At 42.5% G+C, this 25,796-nt stretch overlaps 1 protein-coding gene across 3 annotated transcripts in view; it reads left to right on the top strand.

Moving 5' to 3' along the window:
* The window catches only part of LOC148510710 (N-acetylneuraminylgalactosylglucosyl-glucoside beta-1,4-N- acetylgalactosaminyltransferase 2-like), a 317,743-nt gene extending 295,304 nt beyond the window's left edge, over positions 1–22,439 (top strand). For 2 of the 3 annotated variants that reach the window (XM_088442512.1, XM_088442511.1), the window contains 2 exons: positions 16,521–16,743; positions 22,046–22,439. In XM_088442512.1, coding sequence (XP_088298638.1) covers positions 16,521–16,743; positions 22,046–22,242 — 420 coding nt within the window. In that variant the 3' untranslated portion in view covers positions 22,243–22,439. The remainder of the gene's footprint in view (positions 1–16,520; positions 16,744–22,045) is intronic. The other variant, XM_088442513.1, reaches the window with a different exon arrangement.
* Positions 22,440–25,796: the final 3,357 nt, after the last annotated feature.

Below are 25,796 nucleotides of genomic sequence, written 5' to 3'. Positions count from 1 at the left end.
TTTGCCATTCAGCGACTGCGTGCGCTTGTGTCATAAGTAAAGGGCCGGCTGGCTTGTCCGTTAAAGGGTGCTGTAACCCCCAAAGAGCACTCCAAAAAAAATAAAAAAATCTTCTTTTTTTTCTTTCTTTGTGAAATGTATGCGCAGTAGCCGCACCTGCATCCTCAAAGCAGCAGCGACAAGCGTACATCTGTCTGTTAAAGGGTGGTGTAACCCTCAAAGTGCGCTCCACAAAAATAAAAAATTATTTTTTTTCTGTCTTTGTGAATTGTGTGCACTGTAGCTGCATGTGCATCAACAAAGGAGCAGCGCCAACCGTGCGCCTGTGTCCCAAAAGTCTGTTAAAGGGTGGTGTAACCCCCAAAGTGCTCCAAAAAATAAAAAACTATTTTTTTTCTCTGTTTGTGACTTGTGTGCGATGTAGCCGCACGTGCATTAACACAGTAGCAGCGCCAAGCATGCGCCTGTGTCATAAGTCAAGGGCCGGTTTGGACCGGACTGAAGGAAGTGCCAACAATTTCTGACAAGTCTACTGTCCCTGCATATGATACTGTCCTCAAAGCAGCAGCGACAATCGTGCGTCTGTCTGTTAAAGGGTGGTGTAACCCTCAAAGTGCGCTACACAAACAATAAAAAAATTCTTCTTTTTTTTTCTGTCTTTGTGAATTGTGTGGGCTGTAGCTGCACCTGCATCCTCAAAGCAGCAGCAACAAGCGTGCGACTGTCTGTTAAAGGGTGGTGTAACCCTCAAAGAGCGCTCCACAAACAATAAAAAAATTATTCTTTTTTTTCTGTCTTTGTGAATTGTGTGGCCTGTAGCCGCACCTGCATCCTCAAAGCAGCAGCGAGAAGCATGCGTCTGTCTGTTAAAGGATTACATCGGTGACAGCATCCAAGTAGGCATGTCAGACAGTCTGTACCTGTACTGGCAGGAAAAAGAGGCAATTTGGACGCCCCTGTACAAACTGGCTCTATTTTACCTGAGTTACCCCCCCTGCAGTGTGTACTCCGAAAGAGTGTTTAGTGCAGCTGGGAACCTTGTCAGCGAAAGGCGTAGGAGGTTGCTTCCACAAAATGTGGAGAAGATGATGTTCTTAAAAATGAATTATCAACTCTTCCAGGGAGACCAGCCTCCAGAACGTACAGAGGGACCTGTGGTTGTGGATTCCAGCGGGGACAAATTAATACTCTGTGAGGATGAGGATGTACACAATACTGAAGAGGGTGAGGAATCGGTGGATGAGGAGGATGAGGACAACATCTTGCCTCCGTAGAGCCAGTTTGTGCAGGGACAGATTAATTGCCAGCTTGTTTTGTGGGGGCCCAAACGAACCAATCATTTCAGCCACAGTCACGTGGCAGACCCTTGCGCTGAAATGATTGGTTTGTTAAAGTGTGCATGTCCTGTTTATACAACATAAGGATGGGTGGGAGGACCCAAGGACAATTCCATCTTGCGCCTATTTTTTTTTTTGCGTTATGTAGTGTTTGGGGCCTAGTTTTTCAAACTGCCATCCTGTCTGCCACTGCAGTGTCACTCCTAGATGGACCACGTGTTTGTGCCGCCCACTCGTGTCGCTTAGCATAGTCATCCAGCTACCTCGGTGCAACCTTTTGGACATAAAAACACTATTGTGAGGTGTGAGGTGTTCAGAATAGACTGGAAATGAGTGGAAATTAAGGTTATTGAGGTTAATAATAGCATAGGAGCAGAAAAACCCACAAATTCTGTGATTTTAGCTGTTTTTATGCTTTTTTTAAAAAAAAATACAGATCCAAAACACAAAACCCAGAACCCAAAACACGGAAGGGTGGTTTTGGCAAAACCAATCCAGATCCAAAACACGAAGAAAGATCCAGATCCAAAACCAAAACACAAAACACGAAAAGTGGCCGGTGCACACCCCTAGTATATATATATATATAATATATATATATATATATATATATGTGTGTGTATATAATGGTTATACAAACCACCCTTATCCTGCGCCTTCTGAATTCTCCAGTTAAAAGTTACATAGGCGCTCTCTCACAGACCTTTATATATATATATATATATATATATATAAGAAAAACTGGCACACGGAGATGACAATATCCGAAACAAAGGTGTAACGAGTCAAACGTTTTCGGGGTCACAGCCCCATCCTCAGGACAATTACATACAACCATAACATAGATGACACTTACCCCACTCTAATATGCCTCCCGTCTGACCGCCATCCATCCCTCTCTACTCCGGGCGCCAGCTCCTCCCACCGGAACCGGCCTCTGCTGAACTTCCGGAATACACTCCAGCCGTCACTATAGGAACCAACAGCGTGCGTTCCACCGGCTGACCTCCTGCATTCCAGTCTGCTCATCCTGTGCATGTAATCAGTGGGACCGCTGTCATGCACTCCAGGCAATAAAGAGACTGTGGATGCACGGAACCAAATTAACTATATACCAACATATAAAGACAAAAACAAATATCGTCATCATAAAAAATGAACATAAAAATACAAATCAACTAAACAACACCAACAAAAATCATATATACTAAATCAAAAATGTCATTAATATCAAAATACCCAGCATCAACATCTACAGTGGAGATACTAATCCTGCTCATACTGACACATTTATATGAGACTATTCCAGTTAATTTTATCATTTAATCCCCCAGGTTTCGTAGTGCCCAAACCTAGTGATCCATCTTGATTCTTTAAATAACAAAGATTTAGCTCGATCACCCCCTCTCAAAGAAGAAGGAATGTGATTGATAATAAAATATCTAAGAGAATCCAGTGAATGACCTGCCTCCCCAAAATGTCTGGCCACAGGTTGATCAACATCCCTGCCACTCAGTAACATACAAATGACAGAGCGATGTGTTGCCATCCGTTCCCTAAATTTTCATGTAGTCTGACCCACGTAATGCAGTCCACACGGACACACAATAATGTAGACTACATACGTGGTCAGACATGAAAGGACAAATATGATGTTATAATGTTTAAATGTGGATGTTTGAACGTCTTACACTGTAAAAAAAAAATTACAGGTCGTGCAGCCACTACACTTATAACATCCAGGTGGTTTAACATGTACATTGGGCGGCAATGTCTGACAGACATCAGTAATGTCTGACAGGACCAGTCTATCTGTAAGATTATGGCCTCTCTGGAAGGCTGCCAAGGGTCTTTTATTATGGAACATAGGCAAATCTTTATTGGTGCTAACAATGGGCCAAAGTGCTTTAGTGGCCCTCCTGATAATAGGGCTAGCCATTGTATATTCACTGGTCCATGGTATAACACTTGTTTCATCCCTTTTGACCGGACTAAATAACATGGCTTTTTGCATTTTAAGAGCCTCTCGTGTTTGTTCCTCAAAAGGTCAATATCATAACCCCTGGACACATACCTGTGAATTAGAGCATCTAGTTCCAATTCAATCTTACCGTAATGCAGTCCATGTGGACTGCATTACGTGGGTCAGAGTACACGAAAATTTAGGGAACGTATGGCAGCACATTGCTCTGCCATTCGTATGTTACTGAGTGGCAGGGATGTTGATCAACCTGTGGCCAGACATTTTGGGGAGGCAGGTCATTCACTGGATTCTTTTAGATATTTTATTATCGATCACATTCCTTCTTCTTTGAGAGGGGGAGATCGAGCTAAATCTTTGTTATTTAAAGAATCAAGATGGATCACTAGGTTGGACACTATGAAACCTGGGGGATTAAATAAAACTGGAATAGTCTCATAGAAATTTGTTAGTATGAGCAGTATTAGTATCTCCACTGTAGATGTTGATGCTGGGTATTTTGATATCAGTGACATTTTTGATTTAGTATATATCATTAAATTTACATTTAATAATTATCCTTTTTATGCATTCTTTTTTCTATATATGATTTTTGTTGGTGTTGTTTGTCTAGTTGATTTATTTTATATTCATTTTTTATGATGACAAAATTTGTTTATGTCTTTATATGTTGGTATATAGTTAATTTGGTTCCATGCATCCACAGTCTTTGTTGCCTAGAGTGCATGACAGTGGTCCCACTGATTTCAGGCACAGGATGAGCAGACTGGAATGCAGGAGGTCAGCCCGGCGCAGAGAGGGACGGATGGTGGTCAGACGGTAGGTACATTAGAGTGGGGTAAGTGTCATCTATGTTGTGGTTGTATGTAATTGTCCGGAGGATGGGGCTGTGACCCCGAAAACGTTTGACTCATACACCTTTTTTTTGGATATTGTCGTCTCAGTGTGCCAGTTTTCTTTTTCTACTGGTCTATTTATCTTTGCAGTGGAGCAAATTGCCTGGATTGATTGAGTGCCAGCGAATTGGAATAGGAATTTTATATATATATATATATATATATATATATATATCCAGTTAGGCGCCATTCCAAAAGATAAGACGCTGCACAGGTCTGTGAATAAATTACCGAAATTTCAGAGCCAAGCCAAGGTCCTTGATGGTGGGGCATTAAATGGCTCCGAAACATTGGTAATTTGTTCCAGTTATAGATCTTAACTGGATCTATATTTGGAGGCAATTGTTATTGTCTCTTATTGGAGGGCACCTGTCTTGCAATGCTGATTATTGGGAGTGCCACCCTTGGACACTTTATATATATATATATATATATATATATATGTATATATATAAAACAGAATTGGATCAGATTGCCTAAAAGTGCCTCAATGTAGAAATGTATACAAAGTGCAAGTGCTAGTTAAAATACACATACATATGTGTAAAATATATATATTGTGATAGGATCACTGGTAAAGTGGTCTGTGGCAGGTACATTTGTCCCTGATTCCTGTCATATGTGTTTTAAACCCCCAGGAGAAAGTCTGCAGTGTAGCAGGCTTGAGTCTCAGCTTTTTGAAAAGCCGGTTTGGGACCTGGGGGTTGTGGGTGAGAGGAGAGGGAGGGCTCCACCCACGGCCACTCCAGGTTTTGGGCCTTGCAGCCTGGTAACAGGCTTGTTAGGGTTTCCACCTGAGAGTGGCCAATATAAGCCTAGTGTGTTTAGGGCTGAGCGTCTCACCTGGGAGAGCAGGCAGGGAGTTTGCTCAGAGACACTTGAAAAACCTATCTGTGAGTGTTGTGCTGTGCCTTTGTTGCTGGTGAGGGCATTAGGCCCTGCCAGGTTCTGGTAGTGAGGGAACCACCTGTAAAGTTAGAGCCCAGCCAGGGCTAGGATTTATGTTTATGGTTTCTTTTTGTTGTTCCTGTTTTGCACAATAAAGACTGGCGCCGACCAGCTTGTACTCGAATCCAGTCTGGCGTACTGTTTCCCTGCTGCTGTGTGTGTAAGGAAGGAGTCCCCTACCCAGGAGAGGGAACCCCTAATCTTACTGTGTCACAATATATATATATGTAGAAAAAAAAATAAAAAAAATATATATATATATATATATATATATATATATGTGCCAGGTGACCTATTTAAAAAGAACTGGATGATGCAGGTGGATATGTAAACATAAAATAGTACAATTTATTAATAATACATTGAGGTAGGGTACAGACATAGATAGCATACAGACATTTAAAAGACATATAACAAAATCAGGCAATAAAATAATAAAAGCATTGATAAGAGCATAAGAGTAGTCACAATAAAGTGCTATAAAATCATGAATGTCTTATCTGATTTCTTGAGAGGCATATATCGATGTGGTACAGAAACAGTCCGGTGAGCAAGACACCCCACCTCCCCCACACCCACACTTCCCCCACCTGAGCTGCCGCCCGCCGCCACAAACGTTTAATATAGGATTTTTTATTTATTTTACTGACAAGTTAAGAAAAAAAAAAGCTAACCGCTACTGGTGCGTGCTGCGGCCCGGGACCCCTGGCATGGCCGGGCCAGAGTAATCAGTACCCACTCCCCCCCCCCCTCTCAGCGCCCCTGGGGTAGGGGAGAATGGAGTGGAAAGGGGGAAAAATAAACAAAGTAAAATACAAATCGATAACAACAATAATGGAGAACACTGAAAAAATGCTCCTTGTGACGTACACAACCTGGCATAAGGACAAGCATATGAGGTGTGCAGGGACACCAGGGGTCAGCGACAACAGCCACCAAAACAATAGAAACACATTAAACTAACAGTGCAAAGATCTGCCTAATCATTTACATTCTCAAAGTATTATAATATCTAAGGTAGATCTAAGACATAATACTTCCAAAAACACATCAATAGAACATCAAAACCTAAAAAATTAGAGTGTAGAAAATCTGTCAGAACATATAGACTGAGAGAACATGGGAAAAACATAACATATATGCAAGGCACAAAAGTGAGCCATGCTCATGAAACCTCTGGGTTAGCACGAGTCCAGGCAAAAAGTTTACAGTTGAAAGGGGAGATATAACATTCCCTAACCAGAAAGAAGGCAGATTGCAAACATTGTGGTAATTCCGGTAAATAGATTACTGATCAAAATAGTCTCTGTAATGTATAGGCCAGATAAACCCAAGTCCATGTGATTAACAGGGCAGAGCAGACTAAAAGAAGTTCATGTCACTCGGCTATCTGATGGTCGCCTACGACGCTTGGGATGCTTTGCCGTGTGTTCAACAACTTGCCATCTGTCATCGGTCATCTGAAGTGCAGGTGGAAAAGGTCCAGTTGTGTGATAATGCCAGTCTGGGAGCTGGGGAGGAGTAATCCCTAAAGTGGCACAGAAGGAAGGCAAATCCGAAGGATCTTTAAGGATGAGCTGTTTCCCCTGGTGCATTACTTGTAGGCTGAAAGGGAAGCTGCATCTGTAGCACAAATTGAGATTACGTAATTCTGCTGTAAGAGGTCTGAGTGCTCTGTTGTACTGGAGAGTAGACCATGACAGATCTTGAAAAATCTGGATCCTCTGGCCATCTATCTCGATGGAGTCTTGGTTACGGACCATGTGTACAATCTCCTTCTTCTGTGTAAAGTAATGTAGGTGACATATAATGTCTCTAGGCTGGTCTCCTGCAGCACTACCTTAGCACCTTGTGAGCCCTGTCACGGCTGCTGACACTTGAGACTCCTGGGAGGAGGCAGGCCTACTAGACACAATAAACTGGGGTGGTTTTAGGAATAACCCTTTCATGAAATCTCGATAGCACGGAATAAAAGTAAATAGAATTTATTCCCAGGAGAAATATAATAGCAACGTCTCACATAAAGTCTCAACAACACTGAGGTTCACATAAGCAATAATGAGTATAGGAGAAAACCCCCCATATATAGGGGTATTCAATATGGGTGCGATAACATCCTTTTTTGCGTTAATATCGCACTTTTTAACTTTTTTGCGTTAATATCACTGGTTTTAGTTTTACACCGTATTCAATTTCAAAGACTTATCGCAGTTTTGATAAAAAACGGGGATAACTTTTCACCATTGAATAGGTGTCGAAAAAAAGTGCAGAATTGGGGTTTAGGGGTGCAGGCTTAAAAAAATAGCCTGCACCCCTGAGATTGACATTTAAAAAAAAACTGTGTCAAAAAAAGTACAAAAAAAAATAGGGACACCCCAAAAAATTAATTTAAAAAATGGGAAAAAATTGTTAAACAATAGGCAAATAGGTTCAGGGCTATTCTGCAAGTCTGCGGCTGGTGTTTTGAAGAATAGAATTATAGCGGCAGGTGCACAAATGCAGAATTTTTAAAAACTTACTTTAGGGACATCAAAATATGCTAGTACCCATTTTCATGTACCCCAAATTTGATGGGACCACTTAAAAAAACGAAAAAAAATAACCTAAGTGCTCTTCTGCATCACTTCTTCAATGTCGGGAAAAAAACACCTGCTGCGGCTATTTAAATCCCCGACTTTCAATTAAAGGATAAAACGGGGGTACCCATAGTGTTCCCCCATGTTTTTACAACTTTAGGGGGGTCTTACAATTATTTTAGGGAAAAATTTGTAACTTTACGCAAATCCAACTTCGGAGTTTCCCGTTTTTGTTAATTTGATATTGAATACAGGGATAAGTGGGAGTGCGCACCAGACTTAACACAGAAAAAAACTCCGATATGAAACGTTAACTTCGGCAGTGAAGTTAACGTTTCATATTGAATACCCCTTTTAGTCTTTAACACAGAAAAGTTAATATGGTAGGGAACCCGAGTTCAGTATGAGGCTAACACCTCAGGATGGTATAGAGGAGCTTCACCTGGGTGGAACCCTGTAGTGGTGGAGATCCGGAGTCGAGTGAGCCCTGTAAAGCGGTGAAGAACAGAGCAGGGTTGAGGCCTGTGATGCAGTGAGATTGGAGCAGGGTTGAGCCCTGTGATGCGATGAGGTTGGAGCAGGATTGAGCCCTGTGATGCGGTGTGGTTCCCGAACAGGGTTGAGCCCTGCGGTGTAACTAGAATCCAGAACGGGGTTGAGCCCCGCGATGCAATGAAGGTTGAAGCAGGGTTGAGCCCTTTGAAGCGGTGTGGTTCCGGAACAGGGTTGAGCCCTGCAGTGTGACTAGAATCCTGAACAGGGTTGAGCCCCGCGATGTGGTGATGATAACTTTAAGGATGCAGTTGACAACTGTAATGAAGATGGGTTCGATGTCCAAAGGAGTGAGAGGCAACAGGCAAAGTAAATAGTGCAGCAAAAGGTGAAACCACAGCAATGGAGCAAAAGCAATACTTAAGCAATAGCTATGCTGAGCTCTGTAGTGCGGCTGGTAACTGGCATCAGAAGTTTAGCTGGAACATGAGCGGAGATATAGCAAAGTCCACAGCAACCCACAGACACAGCAGGGATCTGGCAGGAGTCCAAGAAAGACCTGACAGTAACGTTGCACAAACACTGAGACACAGTTAGTAACAGGCTTTATACTAGAGGTCTGTGATCCATACAAAGTTCAGAATATGTGACCCAAATGGAATCAGGTTTGAAATAATGAGCAATCTAGGAATCCCACAACCTGACAACAACTTGGAAACAGATGATCACTTTAACTCTCTATTCCCTGTATGTGAAGAACACCAGCAAGCAGGATAGCTCTTCCAATGACCACAAAGGAACTTTGGAAAAAGAAATCTATCTTTATGTACTGAAATAGTCGCAGTCCTGACAAACCCTATCAAAGGCAATTGAAGAATCTAGATCTCTACCCAGGACATCATTAAAGATTCTGGTAAAATAGTCAGTCAGACTATTTGCAGGGATATCCTCTGATATGCTCTGGATCCTAAGGTTGTTGTGCTTGCCTCTGTTGCCCAAATCCACCAACTGCTGAGACATGGCAGTGATATTAAGATGCCTGGTTGAGCACCACTTCACGTAGACCATTATAAGCATCCATGGAGGTGTCCTGAAAATCCTCACATTGAGAGACCCTCTCACCTAGGTGTGAAATGTCCACTTTAATCTCTGCTAGTTATGAACAGATAGTATCTCAAAGATTATGATCTAGAGAAATAAAGTCTTGACGGGTAGGCATAGAGTTCAAGAGTTGGAGTATTTTGCGTAAGATCGTTTCCATCAGAGGTCAAGAGTTGGAGTATTTGCGTAAGATTGTTTCCATCAGAGGTCTGGATGGACTGAGAGGAAGCAGCAGGAGAGTCAGATTCAGTCGAGGGTTTGTGAATTGGTGAATGCAGAGAGCAGGAGTGATCACTGAGCGGTGATGGGTCTGTTGGCTTTAGGTATTGTCGCAAGTCTGATCTAGAAGGAGGAAGACGGGCATCTTTTTTGGCAGTATGCTTTTTATTCTTCCCCATAGCTCACAGAAAATGAAATGTTAGGACAAGACAATACACTCTTCTTAAATTATGAGACGTGGGCTTAGAAAGCGGTTAGGCCACTGCTGGTCACATTCCTCAGTGAGAAGTGGCCTAGGCCGCCATGTATCTGGCCAGTGTTAGAGCACAAGAGCAAACCACATCTTGGAGTGAATTGGAGGGCCCTGATTATTTATGGACCCATAATAGTAATATGTACTAGGTTAAGATATAAACACAGGTGAATTGGTAGTTGAAACAAGATGTAAGCAAGAATCACTGCTGTTTCAAGTATTTGCCACAAGTGGGAGCTTCTGCACTGAGGAATTTATAATATTAATCCTCCACACAACAGTGGAAAGCACACAGTAATTAGATGAAAAATAGAATAGACAGTATAATATATATCTACTATATAAAAGTGAAAATTTGTCCTTCTGTCTTTCTATACAAATCCACAGTTTGCAAACGAAGATCGTGAAATTTTACATATGAGCATATTAAAACACGGCCGAGTCAACTAAAAAATGTTAAAATGAAATTAATTACTGTTAATTTTTAATTAATTAAAAAACACAATTTTTGCTGTATGCTCATTGTGGGGCCTCACGGCATATGGGTAGGGCCTTGATGCAAGTGTTTTGTGTTGTCATGTTATGTCATGATCTTAATGTTTATTATCGAAGAGAGCTTTAGCAGGCTTTGCCAGCATTCTCAGCTCTCTGACTATACCAAATTACGCAACAACATTGACTTCTTTCTTCAAACTGTGTCAAAATGATGACTTTGCAAGGACCCTGCTGTACTATGAGCTGCCAAATATTACACATGGAATGCTTCTCAAAAAGTTTTTATGCGCAGAAAACAGGGAGTCGCTGCAGATGGTCATACTGGTATCAGAGCAACAGAAGCTCTTGGCCGTGTTTACACTGTACATCCAAAAAATGTTGATTGCGCTATCTCTGAAGTTTGCTTTACACCGTTACAAGTCCTACTTCCTATGAAGACCTTAGGACTGTTGATGGGGAAGTTTGTCACCCTTTTCATGATGCCTGCCTAAGGAGAGGTTTGTTGGTCGATGATGTGTAAACAAACATTCCTAAAATCCTGGGCAACGCCGGGTACTCCAGCTAGTCACAAAAAACGGCACTCACCCTTAGTTGTAGGCTATAGCCCAGGTGCACAAACCTACAGTAAGTGGAGGATATGTAAAAAGCGCAGGGATAGTAGGCACTCCAGTACTTGTAAATGATGTAGACAACAATACTCAATGCTAAGCAATGTTTCAGTTTATTTCAAAGCCTGATGATGGTTTGAAATAAATCAAGACATTGCTTAGCATTGAGTATTGCTGTCTACATCATTTACATCAAGTCATGTAAGTGGAAGGGAGGGAAAAAACATTCCCAGTCTCCCATTGTGTGTTAGCAATCCCTTTGGGCCACGTTTCTAATTGAGGCCCAGGCTTCCAGGGGGTCAGTAGGGGTAACGCGCAAGGACTCGGGGAGAGTCCCCTGGCTCCGCAGTCACTACAGCCCAGTTCACACTGGCACCGAAAAAGTGGGGGAAGCAAGGAAGAGGCCACTCAGGTCCCAATAAGGGGGATTTAATATAGTTCAACTGGGAGCTCTAGGAGATCACATCTGGTCTGGTCGGCTGCCAGGCCACGCCCCTGAAAGTTACCTTTTTTGTGTGGAATTATTTTTTCTCAAATCTTGACATTGGTCAAGCCATCTGTACCATTTGAAAAGCTAAACTAAGTAAAGATATGGATGTTAAGTGTCTAGCCTTCTCCCTATTACATCCTTTGCAGCTGATTCATGTAAATTATTTTTGGAAATCTCAAAAATCATGTAAAATAATAACAAGCAGTCCAGCATTAGCTGGCAGCAGCATAAATAAATCCCAGCACTGCAATCTCTAGTGCCAGCACTTTCATCATCAATCTCCTAATTAATGATCGGAGATAGTCTTTGCAGATTGGATGCAGGATGACTATCTGACTCCTCCCTTATCCAGGATTCCCCAGAAGAATCCTTGCATGTTAGGGCTGCTACTGCTGCTGGGAGTGAATCTTTATCCAGGAAGGAGACCAAGAATACTAGTAGTTTCAAACAACAATTGACTGTATATTCTTTGCAAGATTAAGCAAAGTATGAAAGTTCCCATCCAATTGAACTGTGGATGATTGAAGCCATGATAGCTATGCTAGCATTAGATCTGTGTCCTATATCCGCCATCAGTGCATATGGTTTTAAACAGTTAATTGAGGTCCTTTGTCCACGCTACCAAATTTCATCTCAATTCCATTTTACCAGAATAGCAATTCCTCGCCTGTATTGGGATGTTTAAAAAATAGTTCTTGGCCTAGATGATCTCATTATACCCACAGTCTACTTAACCACAGATATGTGGGCATGTGGTACTGATCAAATAAAGATTACATGACTGTGACAGACCAATGGGTGGGTGTATCACTTTCTGCAGAAACATCTAACAAACAAAGCAGGCTACTCTCTGTATCACCGGCTTCACTAAGAGGCATACCATTAGAAAAACTCAGGGATGTCATAGCAAAATGGCTTACTCCACTTAGACTCTCCTCAGGATTTGTAATTTTTGATAATGCAAGTAAAATTGTGAAAGCATTAAAACCCAGTGAATTTGAACATGTCCCATGTTTTACCCACGCATTAAACTTTGTGGTTCAGAATTTGTTTTAAAAAAATTAAAGGGGCATGCAGGAGATGCGGTCAGTTGCCAGAAACATTTCTGAACATTGTTAGTATTCACTAACCACATGTAGAAGATTACAGTGGATGCAAGAATAGTTAAATGTGACATGCCACCAAATGAAGCAAGAGATAGTGACCATGTGGAATTTTACCTTTTATATGCTTCAGCAAATGGAGGAGCAGCAACAAGCCATCCAAACCTATACAACAAGACGAAAGGAGAGGAGGGGAATGTATCTTAGTCCAGTACACTGAAGAATACTCTCTGTTTTATGCTATCTACTGAAACCATTTGAAATAGTAAATAGTGAAATGAGGGCCTGATTCAGACCCGCTCGCGAGTCGATGGTGCCCTAGTGCACATGCGCACGACGGAGCTCCCTCCGTCATGCGCATGCGTGAGACCCGAATAGCGATGGCCAAGCCGTCGCTATGGGTCTCACACCAAAGGGGGCGTGCTGTCAATGGTGAGTGACAGCACGCCCCCTTTGGTGGGCATGCCGGGGGCGTTGCTGCCCAGATGGAGGCTTTCCCATGGGAACGCCTACCATCTGGGGCCGGCCCCACTGACATCACTAGTGATGTCAGTGGGAGTGCTTTTGGCTCTGATAGAGCCAAAAGCACTCCTGGGCTTACGGCAGCGAGACCCTACCACAGGGTTTCGTCGTAAGCCCGATGGTCGCGATGGTCTTGACCATGGGAACACCTACCATCTGGGGCTGGCCCCACTGACATCACTAGTGATGTCAGTGGGAGTGCTTTTGGCTCTGATAGAGCCAAAAGCACTCCTGGGCTTGCGGCAGCGAGACCCTACCACAGGGTCTCGTCGCAAGGCCGATGGTCGCGATGGTCTTGACCATCGCGACCATCTTTTTGGCCGCTCGCATAAGCTGTGGGTGGTCACCCGCAGCTATGCGAGTGGCCAGGAGGCCGCTCCAATAATAGGTAGGACGGCCCTGATTCAGAGCGAGCGCTCTTGTCAGAGCATCCGGCTCTGAATCAGGCCCTGAGTTCAGACACTGCCAGCTTGAGTATTGTGATTCCCTTAATAAAACTATTGGAAAAGCAACTAGAGAAACTCAAGGAGGAGTTGAAATAGACTGATTTTTCTAAGAATGTTGGATTTGTAGACCAATTTCTTTATTTGCTTCACCAGGACAAGTGTTGTCAAGATCTTGCAATTGGATCACTACTTTTTGGCATCCATGCTTGATCCTTGGTTTAAGTCATACATAATGTCTTTCTTTCCAACTGACAAAGATGTTAAGAGATGCAAAGAGCTCCTTGCCAGCAAAATGTAAGCTCAAGTTGCAAGGAGACTCCACTAGGGGGTGAAAGTGATGAGTCAACTCAGCACACCAAAGTAAAAAAACATTTTGACATTGGTCAGGTTTAAAAGTATTGCTCACAATTATTGACACTGCTACCATGATTCAATCTGATACACTAAGCATCGATCGAATGATGGAGGATTATTTTAATGTACTAATTAGCATGTCACACATTCCTTTTAAACACTGGGGGGAAAAAAATGCAATTTTAAGCCCCTTGTACAAAGTAGCTTTGGTGTACTTAAACTACCCACCTTCCAGTGTGCACTCATAAAGACTGTTCAGCAAAGTCAGGAACCTTGTGAGCAATCAGCTTACTTCCTGAAAATGTGGAAAAAAAACTCATGTTCATAAAAGTGAACTACAAAGTCTATGAGGAAGACCTTTGACACCAAATGCGACAAAGCAGAGATACTTCTCTATCGGTGGGTTCCAGTGAATGAGTTAATATTGTGTGACATTAACACTGATGAGGGTGAGAAGGATGAGCATTTTAATGACATCTTTCCAGTGTTGTTAGCTGCCTTAAGCCCATTGATAGCTTGTTTTATGGGGACCCAAACAAATCAAATACTTCAGCCACAAAAGTGGCAGTCCCTGCTTGGTTTATTAAACTGTGCATGTCCTTTTTAACATACAACATAAAAGTGGGTGAAAGGACCCAAGGACAATTCCATTGTGCACCACGTTTTATTATGGGCTTTGCCAAGATTATGTGTGATTGTTTTTTATAGTTATAATAACATTATTGAATCAATCAGTCAATGCTTTACCTGGTTTCTCATTAATAAAAACTCCACCTGCATTTGTGTTGGTATTGGGCCTCTGATCTAGTTCTTGATTAATGAAAACATTCTATAGCATTCATTCTGTGACCCTGTGACCCTGTCTGCCAATGAAGTGTCACTCTGTTTCCTAGATGTGCTATATTCTTTTTTAAACTACCATGTATTTGTGCCGGTATGTAGTCAGGAAGCCGGTGGTCAAAATACCGACCACCAGCTTCCCGACTGTCATATCCCGACAAGGGACTAATGATAGGCGTCGAAATCCTGATGCCTATCATTATCCCTACATTGGGATTCCGACGCCCGGCATACCAAATAAAGGTAAGTTGGGTGGCAGGTGCGGACAGGCATGGGGGGAGGTTAGTTTAGTGACTCCTGGGGGGACTTAGGGTTAGGCACCCCCTCGAGAGAGTTAGGTTCAGGCTAGGGGAAGGGGCGGTTAGGGTTAGGCACCCCTGAGGGGAGGTTAGGGTTAGGCACCCCCCCAGGAGAGTTAGATTTAGGGTGCAGGGATGGGAGGTTAGGTTTAGGCACTTACGGGGGGAGGTTAGGGTTAGGCATTAGGGGGGAGGTTAGGGTTAGGCACCCCTAAAGGAGGGTTAGGGGGGGAGAGTCAGTAACAGTACAAATACTTACCCTGTCGGGATCTTCTAGTGCTGGTCTTCCGGCATCGGAATTTGAACCGCCGGACTCATACTGATTCCATTTGTGCCACAGCTCTGTTGCTTAGTTTAGCCAGTCAGCTCACTGCAGCCTTTGGCCAATATGGGTGAAAACAATTTTGTGATGTGTGAGGTGGTTAAAATTGACTGGAAATAACTGGAAATTAATGTTATTGAGGTAAATAATACTGTAAGAACAAAAATAGGCCCAAATTACATGATTTTAGCTGTTTTTATAAAGAAAATTAAAAAAATCCAGATCCAAAACACTTGAGGATGGATTTGGCAAAACTAAAACCAAAACACAGGGATCCGCACACAACTCTAATACCTAGAATTTTTTAAGCAGAATTCTTCCTGCCAGCAGGAATAATAATTACAAATATTAAAGAGTTTCTTTCCTGATGTGTAAAAACTCATCACGTCTCGGGGAGCTCTAGTCCACTAGCATAGTGTTCAACACCAGTGACACCACATGCCTGTTTGCCTACCTTTTCTGTCTCCCCCCCGGGAGGTCACAGAAGTCCAGGACAATGTCCCAAAAGTCTCCCAGACAATCTAGGAGAGTTGACCATATATCAAATTAAATTGCATATGACATTTTGTGTGACAGCATCATAAAAAATGCAAAACAAGTTCTCCAGAGGACATGTGCAGATGCTAGTAAGTATGGTGCTGGAAAAATATGAGTTTCATTCCCAAACTCATTAACATGCTTTTATTAGCAAAGCATGTAGTTTGATTCTAGTAGATAAGAGACATTAGGGTGCTTCACAGTATTTTTGTATAGAATGCTGGAATATTTTTATAAAATCTTGCTGAATTTAAGTGTTTGCAAGGTAGTTTTGGAATGGGACCTGTAAGCTTATTTCAGTTTTTTTTTCCAGACAATTTTTTATTCTGTAATTTAGAGTATCATGTCTAATTCATACTACATTACATTTAAAAATAAATAACCTTATATTTTTATTTATAATTACTTAGCAGAACTCCTTATAGTGGCTATAGGGGCAAAATGTTTGATCATGTACAATATAACATTTTGAACAGAAAAAGGGTCAATCCTTTATTTATTTATTTTGTTCTGGTGTTTGGAACTCTGGATAACATGTTTCTGCATTAGAGATCTCCAACCTGTATGTATATTTACTTATTCACATAGTAACCTTCAAAATGTAGCTTTGGAAGGAGAACTCCGATTAACTGCTTCCAAACTATTCCTTGTAAAGAGTATGTATCAAGAGAAAATAATTTATTTAATTTACTATTCTTCAGGTAGGTGGTAGCTTGTCTGGTGAACCCTTCCAATTCAAGATCTTATACCAGGAAGGTGACGACGATGGTGGTTGTCTACATAGACGGTATGGATTCTACCATAAGTTGGAGGGATATCCAAATTGTGTGCTAAGCAGTGTGGTGGCCAACCTTTTCCTAGCACACACACGGAAAGTGCTAGGTGTTGGATTTGATCCCAAGCTTGACAGAGTTGCCCACTCAGGTATTTTAGGTTTTTAACAGAAAATATAGCACATGACCCAATCAGTTTTTATTAGTTGCATGCTGCTGTACATTGAAAATGTGTGTAGTTTTGAAAAGGATGATGATGAATAGAAAAGCGCAGTTCGGTTCTCCAGAAATGCAAATCCACTCGAATTTCATGAACCAGACATATCCGAGTCACTGGTCAGATTTTCCCGTGGTTCAAAATGTCTGAATTTTGGATTATGAATTTAAAAAATACCATGATTTTAGATGTTTTTAAAAACTTTTTATCAATTGTTTAAAAAAAAAAAAAAAAAACAGATCCAAAAGCAAAACACTTGAGGGTCGTTTGCAAACCAAAACACTAAGTTGAATTCAGATCCAAAACAAAACATCGAAGTCAGGGCCTGATTCAGAGCCGCTCATAAGCGGCCGCTCGTTCGCTCCGAGCAATGTTCGCACATCTGCGCATGCGTATGGGTTGTAATGCGCATGCGCCAACCAGTCAGTGCGGTCAGAAATCGTGTGCTCGCAAAATAGCGAATGCCTGCTAATTTGAGTGACAGGATGAGGCGTTTGTGGGTGGTAACAGGGGAAGGTGCTTGAAAACGGGGAGTGGAGATCCGAACGCAGGCGTGCCAAACGGTCAAAACGGGCGTTTTAAGGGTGTGCATAATTAACAAAGCAGCGTCATCGACCACGTCAGTTGGTTGTCTTTTAGCCTGAACTGCTCGCATGATTGCGGTAGGAAAATGCTACCACAAGACTTGCGAGCAGTTCATACGCCTTTCGATGTACTCGATTAATCTAATAAATAGCGGAGATGACGTATAATGCGAGTGGCCAAGGGGCGTCTTTACAAAATAGCGAGCGCATGTTTCGGACGCTCACTCAGACATAGAGGCGTCAACAGACAGCAAAGAGCGAGTGCTCAATTTAAATAGACAGCCCCTCTTTCTGAACGAGCGAGCGCAAATAGCGTCCGGCTCTGAATCAGGTCCTCAGTGCAGATCTGTAATGATGAGTTAGTGTATTGCGCCAAAGTTGGGTCAGTGCAATGTGCCTGACAATGGTTCATCTTAGCCTGGACTTCTTGCACCCATTAACAGCTACTGCACACAAACACACCACACCTACATCATCCACAGAGCCTCTGTGTTCACTGAAGCACCAGGGCAGCTGCTTTTGTAAATGTAGGAGCATTGCCATTTAGTTAATGAATGAGTCTAAATATATCACAAACAGATGTGTCCTGCTACATCTTTGCTGTGTACGCAGCAAATCGCACCATGTGTGGAGCAAAGCGTGTGCCCGTGAGCGGCTCGTATGCTACTGAGGGTAATCACATGGCGAGATGCGTGTGCATGTTTGTAGCATGATCGGCAAAGATGTAGCAGGACACATCTGTATGGTAAATATACAGTGACAAAGACAAATATTTTGTTTAAATTTAAAACCAGTTACTCATGACCACCTTTGTTTACTTTGGCCCCATTCTCCAAGGCTATGTGTGGCCTTTGCTGGTTTCCCAATGTATGATTAAACTAAAAGATCAGGTACCTGTACATAACCGTCAATCTTCCCCCTGTTCACTATTAAAAAAAAGACAAACCTAAGAAGAAGACGAATTGATGCTGTTTTGAAGGCAAAGGGTGGTCACACCAAATACTGAATTGATTTAGATTTCTCTTCTGTGCATTCACTTTGCATTTTTTAATTGATAAAAATAAACTATTAACACTTCTATTTTTAAAAGCATTCTTACTTTGCAGCATATTTTCCCGCCTAAAACTTTTGCCCAGTACTGTAAATAATAACAAAGTGGCAGGTATAATATTTCCCTCATTGAGCCAGCATTACCTCATACATGGTCACTAACTTCCAGACAGCTTCTCATCTACCAGACATGCATATTACCCTATATCATACTCACTGAACAGGTCCTTCTATTACCTGATATACAGACATAACCCATCTTACACACTGAACCAGCAGATCATCCTGCATGGCCACTCACTTCAAGACAGCTCCTGATCTACCACATGTATGTTGTCCAAAATAATCCCTTCTTCCATACAGTCGTGATTCCTGGACTGCTACTCACTGGGAAGCCACTTACCTGTATAATGCTAACAGACACAAGGGTAACACAATGACAAAGACATACCTGGAAATCTCGAAACAGTAGGATTGCAGCAATCCCGTGCAGCTGCCCCTGTATCTACCCATGTCACCTGGCTGAACCACAGGTATCCTCACCACGCAGTTTCTTGGAAATTGTAGTACTGAGCGGCCGGAGGAAATGTGATGTGAGTAATGCAATGGTGGCAATGCTGGGAGTTGCATTTTACCCACTCACTGTTTCCAGTTTCAGGTACTGGTGTGAGCACTACATCTCCCAGTATCCCCCATGTATGGTTTGTTACTGACTATGCTAAGCTCCTGAGTGGCCCCAGAATCTGTTCCCCTCTCATGACCGCCAGCGGGTGTAGCACTGTGCTGGGCCACATGTCAACAACAGTAAAGAAAATTGTCTAGACAGCCACACATGCACATTGGTCCACCAGGAATCTTCCCGGTGAACCCTATGACCAATGCGCCCCTGAGCACTGTGCTCTCACACAATGTAGAATTACACTGGATATTTCACTAGGTGGATTGCTGTAACTGCCTGATTTTTGGCTAAGCTGCCTTTTGATTTAAGGGTTTTGAAACATGTACATATCAGTGGTTTTTTTAAACCATCCAAAACCACTGGATAGTAAATTCTGGATGTGAAAACCATCAGCAATATGCGGATGTGTGAAAACTTCCAAATATAAAGAGAAACACCCAGAAGGTTGTCTAGATTAAATCATACTTTCCTACCCTCCCGATTTGGTCGGGAGCCTCCCGAAAATTGGGTGCCGCTCCCGACCTCCAGGGAAGGCAGGCAATCCTCCTGGCTTCCGCCCACCCTTAACCCCCCCGCACTTACCTTAGAAACTCCCGCAACCGGGTGAATCGCGTCATTTCGGCTCCGTCCCGTGCTTCACAATGCCTGTAATATCGGCATTGTGTAGCGGGGACGGGGCTAAAATTACACGATCACATGGCCCCGCCCTTGACCCGCGCACAAACACGCATCACCTGGCTGGCCCCGCCTCCTCACAATGGCCACGCCCCCTGTAATGCCGATCTGGCTGCTCCCTCCCGGAAGGGGCAGCCAGAAAGTCGGCAAGCCTGGATTAAATGGTAGGCCTTGTTGGGATACCATACTCCTCCTGCACATAGAAAGCATTTAAGCCAAAACAGGGAACATTTAAAAACAAAATGCAGTTTCAATTAAAGTGCAGATTTTTTTGTCAAAACCTATATACAGAATCCTGTCTTTTACTATTTTGAAAGGTGGATTATTGGTGCATCCAGAACAACAAAGTATTTCTTTGTGGTGCTTATAAGACAGGAAAATAAATTGTGGTTCCCTTTCTTGAAATTTCACTGAAAAGAAAACACTTTTTTGCCAATATGGGTTAAAAAAAAATGTATGCGTTAGAATTAGTAAAAAGTCTGATGGTATTTTCTGAAAATACGAAGTCTTCTGAAAAAATCAAGGTATAATTTGTATGGGTGCAACATAAAAAAATCAGTGGTATTAATGTTGGAATGTGACAAGCGTTAGCATCAGAAAATGGCCTCATCACAAGGGTGAGCACCCTTAGAAGTGAAGTGGTAAAGACAGCTATGATAATGAAGCAAGTATTTGAAGTTGAGATTTACTAAAATACGAACACACTCGAATTTAGGAGTTCCGAATAGCTGAGCTGACCCCCATGTTTTGGATTTAATCTGGATTTATCCTCGTATTTTGGTTTTGGATCTGGGTTTTGCTTTTTAAAAAATTATAAAACATTATTAAAGACCTCTAAAATCATGTAAAATTTGCATCCAAAACACGAAATTCGTATTTAAATTCCGAAGCCCGAACCTGGGGAAGATCAGAACCATGACTCTGATTTATCCGGATCTCCTCAGAAAATCAGAGCAGTGACTTGCATCTGTCTGGCAGAGCTGTGACTAGACATTTTAGTGCCCTGTGCCAGAAAGTGCGTTGTTGCCCCTCCCCCCCTTCCATATTATATACAGGGACAGTGTGCGTCATAGACGCACAGCAGGAAAAAAAGGGCATGGCCTCGTAGGGAAAGGGCTTCGCCTCACTATAGTACCCCCAATTCACATTACGAGACACAGTAGTGCCACTTATTCACATTGCACTACAAAATATTGTCCCCTATACACGTTATGCTACACAGTAGTAATGCCGCTTACACATTATGACTACGCAGTAGTAGTGCCCCTTACAAATTACACCACACAGTAGTAGTGCCAATTACACATTATGCCCACAGTAGTAATGCTCTTTACACATTATGCCCACAGTAGTAATGCCCATTACACATTACACCCGCAGTAGTAATGCCCATTACACATTACACCCGCAGTAGTAATGCCCATTACACATTATGACCACACAGTAGTAATGCCCCTTACAGATTACGCCACACAGTAGTAATGCCCACATTACACCCGCAGTAGTAACGCCACACATTATGCCCACAGTAGTAATGCCCATTACACATTACACCCGCAGTAGTAATGCCCCTTACACATTATGACCACACAGTAGTAATGCCCCTTACAGATTACGCCACACAGTACAGATATCACAATCATTCATATACAGATATATTGGCTGGATGAATCATTGAGCTGCACCTCTTGTTTCCAAGTAGACTGACAATCATTCCTGTTTGACTTATTAATAAAAAGAAAGACAAACAATTTGTGTAGTGTGTGTAACCCCCCCCCCCTTAAAAATCCTGCGTTTGCCCCTGGCCCGGCCCTCTGTAATGCACATTAGTAGCACCCGGCAGATATAAAGTGGGGCACACAGCTACTATTATACATTGTAGCGGACGGTAGAAGAGGTAATGGCCATGATCACGGGTGGAGGCGGCGGTTCCGCTCACAGGGAATGTGCGCTTTGTGCGAGCGCACCGTCCACACTACCCTAGTTCTGACCCTGCTGTTTGGGTTCAGGAAATTTGTGTGGATTAGGATTTCTGGAGGACCGAACCGCACATCTCTATTCTGTATATATAAATGAACTGCAGCAAATCCTTTTATTCGCAGAGGTTTTGTGTTACCACTTTCAGACCTTGCACATAAGGCAATCTGTAACCCAGAACAGTCATTGTCCTATTTGCTTTTAATTAATTGAATTTCTTTCGAATTAGTGCAAATTTTTTCATATGTACTTTTTTTTTATTACTCCACAGAGTTTTTCTTTGATGGATTTGGCAGTCTCAAAGTTGGTTCCTGTAGTGACATTAATGTTGGTCACCAGCAACAATCTGCAGCAAAAACAGAAAATGATAAAACGTATGAACAATTTAGACTTAATAAAAATGAACATGTGAAATTTAAGTTGGGCCTGCTCTATTTCAAGAACAACCTTAAGTGTTTTACTCAGTAATAAATTATGTTTTGGTGCTGTATTTACTGCTTGTTTTCATGGGGTCTTCAACAAATAATGATTTATTTTCTGTCCAGCAGTTTTTTTAATGGGATGGAAATAAAATGTTTTTGCAGCACAATCAACCTTTCACAAATTTACTTTATTGCAATTTGGATATTTAACAATGTTGTTAAATAGGTTACACACTGGGTATATAAGTGGTACATACAATTCACTAATGTTAACAGAATGTACTGTAGTATTATTATTATCATTACTATTATTAAAATATTTATATAGTTTCACAAAGATTACGTAGCATTTTGCATAGGGTAAGAACATACAGTAGATTAGGATTCCATAGTACAAAGTGAATAATTTATACATTTACTTACAGGTGTCACAGTGCGCCAGACACCGGCTATTACTTACCGGGTCTGGCAGCACTGGAATCCCAGCCGGCAATGGGCAGCGGACAGGGAGTCCCCGGTGCCCGCTGCTGAGGTGTCTGCTTTCGGATCTCCTCACTGTGCTTCTGCAGAGTGCAGGCGGCCGTGGATCCCATAGCCAACCTCCAGGAAAATTTCAACGTTCAGACACGCCAAACATGATGTCACGTTTGACGTGAGATTTGAACTCCCCCTTGTAAGAGGGGAGTCTCTGGCAACAGACAGGTGCCAGAGTATAGGCTTGATTACCTTACTCCAGCGTTCCTGTGTTTACTTGCTAACTGTTCCTGACCTTGGCTTTGTTCCTGACCCGGTTTTCGTCTGAACCCTGGTACTGCAATTGGTAATCTGGTTCTGACCTTTGGCTTTCCTCTGTGACCTGCATACCATCTTGTCCATTTGTTTCTGACCTGGCCTGTTGACTATGCTGAAATTCTTTTCCGCTCCATCCAGAGATCACCAGCTCCTGTATAGGAGAACCTATTCTGAGGGCTGCGACCTGTGTGTCGGATGCAGCCAAGTCCATACCTTCTTGCGAGGGTCCCTGGTGGACACTGCTGGCACATTAGACTCCGCTCCTCAGAAATAGGTCTCGCCAATCCCCAAAATATGGGTTGCATCCACTATCTATCTGAGAGTTGCGACAGAATACGCTGGACACAAAACACGGATGCAGCTGGTAATCTTTCACCATGTGACTTGTTTGAGAACCTCCTCGCCAGAGTTGACAAACAAGAACAAGACCAGGCTCAGATTATGCAGTGTTTGCAAATGCTGATTCAATGAGTCTGTGTTACTCAGCCACCTCCGGTACAACCAGCTCCACCTCCTACAGTAACTGTACAGACTGCAGGTGCTTCCGCGCCATTACGGATTCTGAATCCCTCAGAATATGATGGAGATCCTAAAGGCTGTCGAGGATTCCTGAACCAGTGCTCGATTCAGTTTGAGGTCCAGATGGCAAATTTCCCTTCCTATAGGATAAAAGTGGCCTATGTGATCTCGCTATTGTCCGGTCAGGCTTTGGCTTGGAATTCTCTGTTATGGGAAAGGAATGAACCCCTAGTCAACAACAGCACTGAGTTCCTGACAGCTTTCTGGAGGATCTGCAGTCTCAGCTATCCTGCAGTTGAAACAAGGCAGTCAATCTGCAGGACAGTATGCTGTGTAGTTTTGAACCCTTGCTTCAGAGTTGGGTGGAACAATGAAGCTTTGGTTGCAACATTTATGCAGGGACTGTCGGATCATATCAAAGATGTCATCTCATCCAAGGAAATGCCAACTTCCTTGGATGACTTGATCGCCTTGTGTATCCGGGTAGATCTTCGCCACAGAGAGAGAGCATGAGAAAAGGAACAGTCTTGTCTCTATGAAAAGAGAAACAAAGACTGCGCTATCAGTCCCGTGGAGAATGTGTCATAGAAGTGTGGATGAAAAAAGATGCGGCTAACAAAAATCAGAGGTCATCTGATCAGGTGAAACAAATAGACAAATATGGAAATGAGCACAATCTAAGAATCAACAATTTGGTAGGTATTATATCATACATTTTAAATGAGTACTGTAAAAAAGTAAATCAATGCAGTGGCAGATGAAATGAATAATAAAAAAGATTTTTAATATCTACACAAATATATCATATAAAAATCCCCTACACATGAATCTTTCAGGTATATAAATGGCAATATAGTTAGTTAAAGAAAATCCCAACTAATGAAGGTTCAATGGTAAAAAGTTCAAAAAAAACATATACTATATGGTATGCACATGCCTCGGAAGGCTATTATGTAGCAAATATGGAATGCTTAAAATAGTTATAACCTAACCTGCAGGTAGGTGAAAGCCGCAGATATGTCCAATTGATGGCTGTAATGCTTAGCACAGGTGGTATCCCTTGATGTCCTGGCAAATATAAGCAACTTCGTGCAATCCTGTTCAGGGGTTCCAATAAATCCTGTGGTCTTACAACTTAGTATGTTAGGACAGGTGGGCTGCTTGATGTTAGAAATGGAGCTCCAAAGTGTGCTGTAGCCAATCGATCCGGGTTCTATGTGCAGAGAGAGGTGTGTCTAACGCGTTTCCATGTGTCAAACAGCTTCGTCAGAGGCAAACAATCTAATCAGAATCCAATCTGGAGAAAAGTGGAAAACGGCCTTTAATACGTGTGATGGCCACTACGAGTACTTTGTCATGCCTTTTGAATTAAGCAATGCCCCAGCTGTTTTCCAAAAGTACATGAATCATATCTTTCGGTACCTTTCATATAAGCACGTAGTGGGATACCTGGACGGTGATGACTCTCTGAGGACATAGCGAGTCATCACCGACATGTATGTGACGTGTTGTCATGACTCCGGGCTAATCAGCTTTTCTGCAAGCTTGAGAAATGCTCCTTTGAGCAAAAAGAACTAACATTTCTGGGGTACATCATTTCGGAGTCTTGCCTTCGGATGGACCCAGAAAAGCTTACCGCAATTGTCAACTAGCCCCGTTCAGTCGGGATGAAAGCTATACAATGCTTCCTGGGTTTTGCAACTTTTACCACCAGTTCATCAGGAACTACTCGTCCATCACAGCTCCCATCACTGCTCTTACCAGAAAGGGTCATCCTTTTAAAGCAGGGTTTCCTTTCAGCACTGAGACAACCAAATTGTGACCAACCTTTTTTCTTGGAGATGGGCACGTCCACAATTGGATTTGGGGCAGTGCTGTCACAGAGGAATAATGTAAACAAGTGGTACTCCTGTGGGTTCTTCTCCCAGAGCTTCTTTGTGCCAGAAAGGAATTATGCTGTCGGGGATAAAGAACTTTTAACCATCAAGTTGTCTCTTCAGGAGTGGTGATACTTGTTAGAGGGAGCTAAATTGACGTACCTCAAGACAGCCCAAAGTTGAAATTGTCATCAATCTAGATGGTCATTATTTTTTGACTGGTTTAATCTAGTGATTACCTACCGTCCGGGTAATAAAAATATCAAGGCTGATGCCCTGTCCCAAGCATTTAGGACCTCATTCAGAGTCGGTCGAAGCGGCCGCACGGTCGTATGGGAAAATGGGCCGGATATGCAAATCATTCCCTCGCAAGTTGCATCCCTAAGTTCGGATCGTTAGCTGGCCGACCAAG

Source organism: Taudactylus pleione, unplaced genomic scaffold, assembly GCF_031769625.1.
Source record: "Taudactylus pleione unplaced genomic scaffold, aTauple2 ptg000313l, whole genome shotgun sequence".
Lineage (NCBI taxonomy): Eukaryota > Metazoa > Chordata > Amphibia > Anura > Myobatrachidae > Taudactylus > Taudactylus pleione.
Note: the sequence above shows the minus strand (reverse complement) of the source record. Positions and strands in the feature narration are given on the sequence as shown.